This window comes from Dromaius novaehollandiae, chromosome 3, assembly GCF_036370855.1.
Source record: "Dromaius novaehollandiae isolate bDroNov1 chromosome 3, bDroNov1.hap1, whole genome shotgun sequence".
Lineage (NCBI taxonomy): Eukaryota > Metazoa > Chordata > Aves > Casuariiformes > Dromaiidae > Dromaius > Dromaius novaehollandiae.
Window position 1 is genome coordinate 5962777 of NC_088100.1, and position 9927 is coordinate 5972703.

The 9927-nt window shown below is 44.5% G+C and overlaps 1 protein-coding gene across 1 annotated transcript; it reads right to left on the reverse strand.

Annotated features, from left to right (window-relative positions):
- Nucleotides 1–394: 394 nt before the first annotated feature.
- LOC112979565 (opsin-5-like) lies at nt 395–8434 on the reverse strand. Its single transcript, XM_026093864.2, has 4 exons — nt 8362–8434; nt 4789–5082; nt 3089–3420; nt 395–2303 (listed from the first exon to the last, which is right to left on the reverse strand). The coding sequence occupies exons 1-4, from the start codon at nt 8432–8434 to the stop codon at nt 1956–1958; spliced, it is 1047 nt and encodes a 348-aa protein (XP_025949649.1). The 3' UTR covers nt 395–1955.
- Nucleotides 8435–9927: the final 1493 nt, after the last annotated feature.

Sequence of the window (9927 nt, forward strand, 5' to 3'; positions counted from 1 at the left end):
TCTGAAATGCACAGTCTCTGCTGGGGAAATTCTGATTCAATCCTGATTGAGTCTGGACAAGGAAATAGAGATTTGAACCATATTTCTTACACAAACACCTGGACTTTGATTTTTAAAAATGAGGTATATAGGTAATAAATCAGGCCATTAAAACATTATCTTAAACATTAGCAATATACAGATCTCTTAGTTTTTCACAGATTTTGTATGTATTATAGTAACATTTTTCATGTTGCATACACCCCCTTTAAAAGCATTTGCAGGTGGATGTGTAGCTGTTCTGCTATTTTTTCACAGAGGAATCTCATATTACATTTTTAACATGCATGTCATTGTCCCTTTCACAAATCTGCAATTACCAGGTAGGAATATACATATTGCTATTTATTTTAAACATAAAGCAACTGAGCAAGTCAAAACAAAAACTCTGAGGTGGGAGAGATGATTATTAAAAAACAGCTTCATTTTCGTATCAGATGATTATTTTTTAAAACTCAAAAAAATACTAATTCTTGACATTTACCATAACAACTCCCTTGCCAGCATGTTACATTCCATAGCAGTGCTTAACCCTATCTTAATCCTGTTCTTGGCCTCACCTGTAGTTTATGGCAATAAAACTAATTATTAGGGTTTGAGTGTGGTAGAAGCTTTTAAGAACTCTAAGTCAGTGCTCTGTTTTTCCAGATTCATGTCAAAAATCTGTGCCAAATCTGTCTTTGATTTAACTCTTCCACCTTCACTGCTTAGCAAAGACAGATGTGTTCAGCTGAGCAAACAGTGAAAGCAAGAACTGCTAAATTATCAAGCCATATTTTGTACAACATCCATATTTTGAAATCTAAAGATGTGCTTATGCCCTTTAAAATCTCAAGCAGTAAGTTAGAGAGAGAAAGAGAGATTTAAACTGTAGGAGCTAACTATTTCCACCTCAGAATCTCTTTTGTTAAAATGGGATAGCAGTAGGATTCTGTGTTGTATGTTTTAAATTGAATCAGCAAACTCTCTTCTCCACTGCAACTGGGTAAGTGCTCCAGCCAGTGAGGAGCTGAGTGTCTTCATCTCTCACTGAAGCGTTGAGAGCTAAGACTGCATCTGCAGGGCAGCTTATCCTGCAGGGCAGCTTTCTGGCATGCTATACCCAGCCATGCAGGATGTTGCTCCAGAAAGCAAAAGCTTGGATTGCTTTAGTGTTAGAAGAGCTTTATACTTCAGTGAACAATCACTTAAGTGCATAATTCCTTCTGCTAAAAGATTTCTTCTTCTCTCATCCTGCTATTTGTGATATACAGAAGGCACCCTTTGATGGCTGCCACATTTGTAAACTCCTTTTCCAGCTTGTGATTCGAGGAGCTGGTACAGTACCTCTGATGGAGCAAGGAACTGTAGATCTCTTTAAGACATTTTGATATCAGCTACTTCATCATCTTTTCCTAGCAGTGAATATTCTTGCTACCCTTATGGTTTTCTGCCCATATTGTTGGGAAAGCTACAATCTCAGCCATATTTATTTGGTAGCACTTTGTGTTCAACTTACTGTGTTCTCTGACAGGTGTTTTACTGATAGAGCCAAGAGTTTGCAGATAGATTATATCATAAAGTCAAAAGCAGAAGAAAGAAAATACAAAAATAATACATCTTCTTTTAGTTGTAGTTGCTTCTCCAAAAATAAGTGGGACCAAAGCTGATAATGGTTTTATTTAGGATGTAAATCTATCTATTTTTTCTAAAGTGGAAATTCTTGGAAAAAAATAACCTTTTCTGTTGTATAATTAAAAATAATAATCAGGCATTATTTAAAAATATATACTTAAAATATACTTAAATATATACTTAAATTTGAGTATTATTTGACATAAGATATGTGGTGACAACCCCATGTGCTGCATTCCTACTCATTCAGACTCACCAGTGAGTCCAGATTTTGACCCATGTTCTGAAACCTTGACTGGGTTTCAGTGAGTTGGGGGTCCCTGGTTTTCCACCTTTGCAGCTGAAGAGAGACGTACATTGTCTCTCCCACTCCACATCATTGACACAGGATTTTCAGCAGAGTTGTCGGAGCCAAAGAAATGAACTTGCCAGCCACAGCAACACTGCAATTGTTTAATCTCACGACGGAAAGTTTTGCTGAAGATGTAGTAGATGAAAGGGTTATATGCTGTTGAAGATTTGGCAAACAGACAGGGCAGCAGTGTAACGATGGGCTGTAGGGAATCACTGGAGTTAAATATGGACCAGAAGCTGGCTGCTGCATATGGTGTCCAGGAGCTCAGGAACCCAACTGAGATGAGCACTGCCATCTGAAAGGGAAACATGATACTTAGGCACATGGTATGCAGACGAAACCACAGCTGAAATAGATGAAATACCTGAAACAGTATGTTTGCTATGTTGTGACATAAGCATAGGTAACACCAGACAGTGCTTATATTCTCTTATTCCCATCTGGCAAATCTACACAGAAGGATTCTTATGAGGGAACTATCGTTTTCATCTCCTTCCCTGGTTCTGGCTACAATATGTCCTGGGAGACATGGTCCTACCAGAAAGTACAGCTTATCAATAGATTGGCCTCTAGAAACCTTGGGACAATTTTGGTTTTACACAGGAAATGAGCAACTGAAGTGTTTATTTTAAAAAATAATTTTATATAAAAAGGCCTGTTTCCATAGAGAACTTCTGTCTAGCTCTCACTCAGAATATCTACTTAGTCAATTAAAAATACTTAGGATGACAGGACAAAGCCTGTACTTCAACTACATTGTGAATGGATTCAGCACCTACTCCAGCATAACTGGAAAACCATATATCCATGCAAATCATTGGTGCAACTGTCTAAAGAATGTTTAGTAGTCTGCGTGGTGTCTAGGATATATTGTAATCAAGCTATTGAGGTAACGAGATTACCAGGAACCCTCTGCTACTCTGAGGGGCGCAGCGTCTGGATGCAACTGGAGCCACGTCCCCACCTTTGGTCAATTCTAGACAAAAGCAATGAAGATGTCCATGGGCTGTGCAAGAGCAGAGCCAGTTCTCTGTGAGCTCTTGATTACTGCAGACTCTTCTGGTCACTGGGTTAACTCACCAAAGTCAGCTTCTTCTCCAGTTTAGCTGCATTAGGGATCCTGTCAATATTCTGGATCTCTTGATATGCTTTATGAACCTTCCAGGCAATTCCCAAATAGCAGGCAACAATGGTCAGAGCAGGCAGGACTGTGCACAGGAGGAACATGCTCAGGATGAATGAAAAGCCATTGGAGGAGTTGTGGAATTTGCTCCAGGCTATTGTACAAGAGATCCCAAATGGCTCAGGGCCATAGTAGCCCCAGCCTATCAAGGGCAGAATGGCCCAGAGCAAGGAGTACAGCCAGATGAAAGTAATTAAGATGCAAACAGTGTTCTTGGTGATTTTGTTACCTGCAAGAAAGAGGAAGAGCAAGTCTATATGGATCTCACCTCAACCACACAATTGGAGGCATAACCTCTTCTTCAACAGGAGGATGGTGGCAGCAAATACAGCTGGACTTCTGCTGCAATTCCCCAACCCTTGGATCAATAGCTGCCAGTCAAGGACCAAGGGTCAGTTTATAGACATTGCAGTTAAACCACCCCCGATGCACTCTTCCAGCAGCTCAAGACTCACCAAAATGTAGCAGTATGCTCAATACTGCCAAGGTTTCAGGTGTTGCGTGGCCTTCAAGGGCTAGGTATGCCTCATTAATGAGCAGTGTCTTCATAACTATGTCATATTATTCCTTCTACTGCTGCAGCACCATTGTGCTAATGTTTGTATACACACTGAGGACTGGATGCACCCATGCTCTAGATGGACAAGCTGTACTACTACCAGCTCAGATGACTAGAAACTTTCCTGCATCATCAGTCAGTACTGGTGTGTAAAGGATGGGGTGTGTACTCACTCCTCCCCCACACTTATGAAACTTGTGCATCCATATGCCAATGAGAGACATTCCCATTTCTAATACTACTGTCAGTTAATAAAAGGCAGAAAAGAGGTATATAATACCATAGCACAGAGGTGTATAATACCATAGCACTGTTTGTAATGCCTGACTGGGAAACAATCAATATTTCCTGAGTGCTGGTGGACATTTCAGCTATAACCCAGCTCCATATTGGAGTACAATTTGGATGTGCATCAACTTTCAGCCCTTATCAGGCCTTAATTTCCTTGGAAATTCCAGGTACATAGAGCATACGGAAGCTGCATCGTGCTCCTAATTGGTCCCCACTATGGATAATCTGGGAGAAGGACTCTGGGTGCTCCTTGGCACATCCCAGCAGGCCAATATAAATGCCTATGAGGCAGGGAGACCTGAACCAACAGTTTCTGAGATCCAGAACAGTGCCTTTACCCACCCTAAGTCCCACAGGGTATGCAGGCATAGGTCTTCCTGAGAAACTCAGCAGAAAGTGTCCATGGATCAGGTAAGACCTGAGTGCAGTCCTAAGTGCCTATCTAAAGTTTGCTCAGTGAGGCAGCTTTGCAAGATCAAGCCGACACAAAAATGCTTAACACTCCCAGCCCAGGAATGCCAGGAGAGCATTCTCCTTCCTAAGTTTCAGTACGTCTTCTTGCAGATGAATAGGAAGATCAAAAAAAACACCGAGGCTCTCCAACTTCAGGCAGATATTAGTAGAGAGTGAGAAGCCTGAGTGTTTTGCTGAACTGGTACTGTATGCCATACTCAGCAAAGTGCCTCTCTGAGCATAACAGCCCAAATGCAGCATTACTAGGTACCAGAGATGTAATTCATTACTTACTGTTAGATTTGGATGAATTGGTAACAAGGAATCGAATCACGGCCATCGCACACAGTGTCATCATGCTGCAGACACCAAAAAGGAAACCCATCAGGGCATAATATATGCAGGACGCATCTCCCCCCAGCCAAGCGTGGTTCCAGGCAGATGCAATGGCCAGTGGGTACATGCTGATTGCCATTCCAATGTCTGCTACTGCCAAGTTTACTGTGAGCAGCTCTGGTGACTTCAGGAGGGAAGAGCGTCTCACAGCTGTAGCAAGGACCGTTGAATTTCCAAGGATGGTCAGGATGGCTAAAAGAGAATAATCAGGACAGACAATAATGTCATGTGGTTAGCACACCTGTGAAGTGCTTGACTATGCAAAGGATATGAAAAATGCCCGTCGTTAGCCTGGAACTAAGGTCTCAAAGACAGGGCACACTGGGACACTTGCTAGAATTCAGCATCACCCCAGGCCAAACTTGTGTTGCACTGATGATTTCAAAATGTGCTGGTGTGTATCTGCCATGCTCTGCTACCAAGCCTTGTCAGGGTGTGTTTCTGATACGGACCTGCTAGAGCAAAGATGGCTTCATATTCCTGTTCACAGCCACTTGTAGTGCATAAAGCACTGGCCAGCGCTAATGACTGAGGAAAACTTTGTCATATGAATACTAGACCATATCTTGCCCTTCCTACCACTGTACTATAGCTGTCCACCTCCATGTCACCCACCTCCCCTTCCTTGAGCTATGTCCCACCTGTTCCTCCGTGGCTGCTATCTCATGTGAATAGCTCACCTCCATTCTCTTTCCTCTCCTACAATATCTTATACAAATACACTATCAAGTACCTATCCACCTTCATTGTTTTCCAGTAATATCCCCACTTACCTCTCCTTCCTACTGAAGAACTCCAGCTGTCCCACTCACTTATCCCCTTCTCCCATCTGGTGCCCACCATTTCCCCAAACCTTCCTTTTTGCAATATATCTTCCACTGGTGTCCCAGCACAAGGGTTTCTCTGCACCTTGTGCACAAGTTGCTGCTTGTGGTTGTGCAGCCTCTAGCTGCCTAGACAATCTAGGTGGACTGGTTGGCTGGGCAGCTCAGGGTCCTCACTGGTCTGGCAGCTGAGAATTAGTATGTGCCACAGCTCAGATGCCCATAGTGTCCTGGCACTTTCTGAGTGCAGTGAGACAAGCCATAGGAATTGTTTCACCAGATGCATGCAACAAACCAGAGATTATTTTGCAAAAGTCACAGGTCTCTAGGACATATATTATTCAGATATGCCATAGGGCTTCAAAGTGTTAATAACACCAGTGTCAGAAGTATATGTAGCGAACAACTCATTTTCACTTTTCTTTCAAGTGAATATTGTTCTGGAGTTATGTTTTGATCAAAGGTTTTCCTGAGAAGGTATCCTGTAAAGTCAGAAGTGAAATAAGGAAACAGAAAAAGATTCTGTCAGTGTTTCCTTGTAGCTGTGAGAGGAGGAAGGTTGCATTTGCTCACAGATACCACATAATAAAGTGCCCAGAGGAATGAATCAAGGGACATGCAACAAAATGGAACACATACATTGGCACAAATCCAAGAAAGGACAACACCACCAAGAGTAAGACTTAAATGGAACAGAGATACAAATCTGAGACCCAAACTCCCTCATTCCTTTGCTTTCAAACCACACACATTCATTTGGCACCTCTGTGTATGCTTTAAAAGTTCCCTGAGCTCTGCAGAGTTCTACGTCTGCACACACAGGAAGCTGCCCACCGTGGCTTGGCACATGGCCACAGACAGCAACCTGTGACTTGTTGCGGAGAGCGCTCTCCTGCCAAATGGCAGCCACAGCTTTGGACATCCTCAGGCTTTAGGAGTAAAAGGAACCCAGTTCACGTCTTCTGCGAGTGCTCTAAATGCTGGGCAAGAGGTAGGAAGTAGCTCTTAGTCTTACCATCCAGAGCAGCCATCCCACACCACCCTTTCTTTTGCTTTGACACATGGTATCTCCCTCCATCCCACTGCCTGTGAGGGTGCTAGCTGGCACGGGGCAAAACTCTACAAAGCATGCTAGCAATCAAATAGCACAGAGGACTGTAGAGTCCTGCAGCTCTTGTCCTCCTCCTGTTGTTCCTTGCTAAAGACAGGACAAATTTCAGGGGACAAAGAGGCCTTGCTGCAGGCGCACAGTGAGGTGGCAATGCTATGGATAAACACAATGTGGTTTCCAATCTCTAGTAACTCACTGCTTAGTGTATGGGCTGAAACTCCCTTACCACGTACCATATAGCCAGCCTGGCTGACAAACAGAGAGCTCTTGATTGACTACTGGAAGCTATGCCTAAAGCTTAGGTGCCTAAAAGTCCTTTAGGAGAGGTGTGAGACAGTAGCACGATGGCAAGGGAGCTTCAGCAGCAATACTAGCAAAAGGCACACCAGCTTCCGGCCCCTTGTTGCTGCCCCGTCCCTTTACCTGAGCTGTGCCTGCATATCTACTTATACGTGAGAAAGCAGCTGGCCTCCTGACTTGGATTAAAAGGAAACCCCTTAATTGCTTTGCAATTCATTTATTTATTTATTTATTTTATTTATTTATATTTGTATATTTATTACCCTGAATTGCACTCTCTGCTGCCAGCACAACTGAGGGGACAGCATATTGCAGGGCACAGAGTGCACAGAGCACAGGGAAGTGTTCAAGAACAGTGGTGAGATGTCAAATCCTAAAGCCAGCATTGCTGCTCAAACACCCCTGAGTGACCAAAATGTCTCCTGATGCGCTATTGTCTTTCTCACAGATCCTCTACCAGAAAATGTAGTTCCCTCTCTAAGAAAGTACATAAAATATATATGCTTGTCTTTCTTAAATACATATCAGCCAGGGTTTTCAAATGAGCTGAAGGGAGGGAGGTACTCACATCTTATTAAAATTCAGTTGGACTGCATGCCTAAACCATTTCACCTCCTCCCCAAATCTACAACGATGATAAACAGACCACCTGGGCACATGCAACAAACAGACAAGGAAGAAAACGCTTAGCTAAAGCCATGCTGGTGCGGACTGTGTGGTACCCATTCCCACCTGCATTTCATTGTACATCTACCTTTGGCAGGGCAAACAGGCCACTAGACAAAAAGAAGTGTGATTTGGAAACCCTTTGCTACTTTATACCAGGTTATCCTCCCGAAGCACAGCTGCTTTTGACACAAAACCTTCCCCCCCATGCTGGACAACACAACGGTCAGACCAAAGTTGCTGACCCCGGTCAGTCTCCTGAGACGGGCTGCCTCATCTCATGCACAGGGCTGAGATGCGGGGATAAGAGGTAGGCAACTTATTCTGAATACTCCACAGAGGGGAACTTGTGCTGGCAAGTCTTCGGCATCAAAGTGAAGGACTGCAAATCTGAGAGCGCAGATTAATCCTGGCTCCCAACCAGCTAGGAGGCACTACACAGGGCAACCTGTGCAGGAGCAGATTTTCCCTCATCTCCCTCAAGCTTCCTCTGGACAGCAGCATGGACAGGGCTACTCTGGGGTGTCCGATCCTAGGCTTCCTAAACAAGCAGACGGGTTGTGAACTCACCTATGATCAGAAGAAAGACCCCAGCTCCGTAATCCACTACTGGGTGGAGTTTGGAAATATACTGCTCCTCCATTGTCACTTGTGGAAGTGGATGAAGCTTTTAAATCAAAGGTGAAGTGACTGTCGGGGCAAAGAGACCCTTCCTCATGGTTTGCCTGCTGCAGGCATGAGTCAGGCGCTTGGGTGCTGGCGGTGCGGGTGGACGCTTCCTCCTCTCTCCCTCCCTCTCATGTGGCATGGGAGAAGCCTGGGATGACAGACAGGCTCTGTCCCTGGGGAGGCACAGAGTGAAAGCTCGGCACAGCCACTGCCAGGGTGATCCCGCCTGCCTGCCCTCCTGGCAGAACAGCTCTCCACCCACCACCCTCCTCTGGCTCCGCTCAGCGCCGCGGCTTTTCAAGCAGCTTCACAATGCAAATCCCCTCAGAGTGCCATTGCCGAGCAAAAACAGTTGCCATTCAGCTATCAGCAGCCTTGGGAAATACAGCCAGGCTGCAGAGTCAGGCAGAGGAAGGAGGGTTAGGAGCTTTGTTTTTGTTTTCTAGCTTTTTTTTCCTGGGAAATAAGAGGTCGGGGTGGGGAGGGTCTCTGTGCTGGAGTATTAGAGGAAAGCTGTTCACCTCAGGGGTTCAGAAGGGTCACAGTCGTGTTGCTGATGGCAGGACTTTCACAGCTGCACATAGGACAAGTGTGCAGAACCAGAGGATGCTCTCAGTCCGGGGGGCACACCTACAGAGCTGCAGATCAGAACCAAGTTCTGAGTTGCTGTAGGTCTTTGTGTGATTATTTGGTGAGGAACCAGAAAGAGCAAAAACGTCACGTCCAAATCCATCTTCTCTTTATAATGGCTGAGTCTAAAATCACCGTAATGCTCCCTCAGTCATTATGAACAATGCCAGCTTTTACTCCAGGCTCCAAACAGGTGGTATAGGCTCATTTATAAATTTACACGTGCAGGTCTTCATTTTAGTGCATGCAGTTTACAGACCTGTGGTTGCAATGCCATTAACCTGACTTTTAGCCTGGGCAGCATCCAGCCAGCGCGCTGATGAGCTGAGCTAATCTAAATTATTTAACTCCAGTACCTGGATATGTTAAGCTGCATTAGCATCATGCTCTGCTTGGCCTAGTTTACTCTGTTCAGATGTAGGGAATTTTAAGTAGGATCCCCAAAAGCATGTAGGCATCTCATGTGCAATCTAGGTGGAATTTAGGTGCTTAAGTATAGCAGTAACAGCCGAAGCTGTTACCAGTCCAACCTGACAACCAAGTACAGGCAACACAACATGCACAGTGCAGGACTCGGTAGCGGTCACAACCTTCTTGGGGCACCTTCACACTAAAAGCTCAGCCATCCTTCCCTCAGTGGAGGACTCAGGTCCCTCCTATGGTTCAGAGGCTCAAATACCTGCTTTTTTCTGCAGATTATAGAGGCTTTGGGGTAAGGAAAATGGGGTAAAGGAGAGATGATTTCTCCTCAGGTTGAACCTGGATCACTCTATGCATAAGTCACAAGGTGGAGAGAGGAAAACAAATGGTACCTGACTCTCTAGGATGGTGCAGAAG

Bases quoted from the DNA above. Each gene is read 5' to 3' on its own strand.
- LOC112979565 (XM_026093864.2), bottom strand. From the start codon at position 8,434: ATGGAGGAGCAGTATATTTCCAAACTCCACCCAGTAGTGGATTACGGA. The intron at 5,083-8,361 runs GTGAGTTCACAA...ATTCTCTTTTAG, and splicing joins GGTCTTTCTTCTGATCATAG to CCATCCTGACCATCCTTGGA. The intron at 3,421-4,788 runs GTAAGTAATGAA...TCTTTCTTGCAG, and splicing joins CAATTCATCCAAATCTAACA to GTAACAAAATCACCAAGAAC.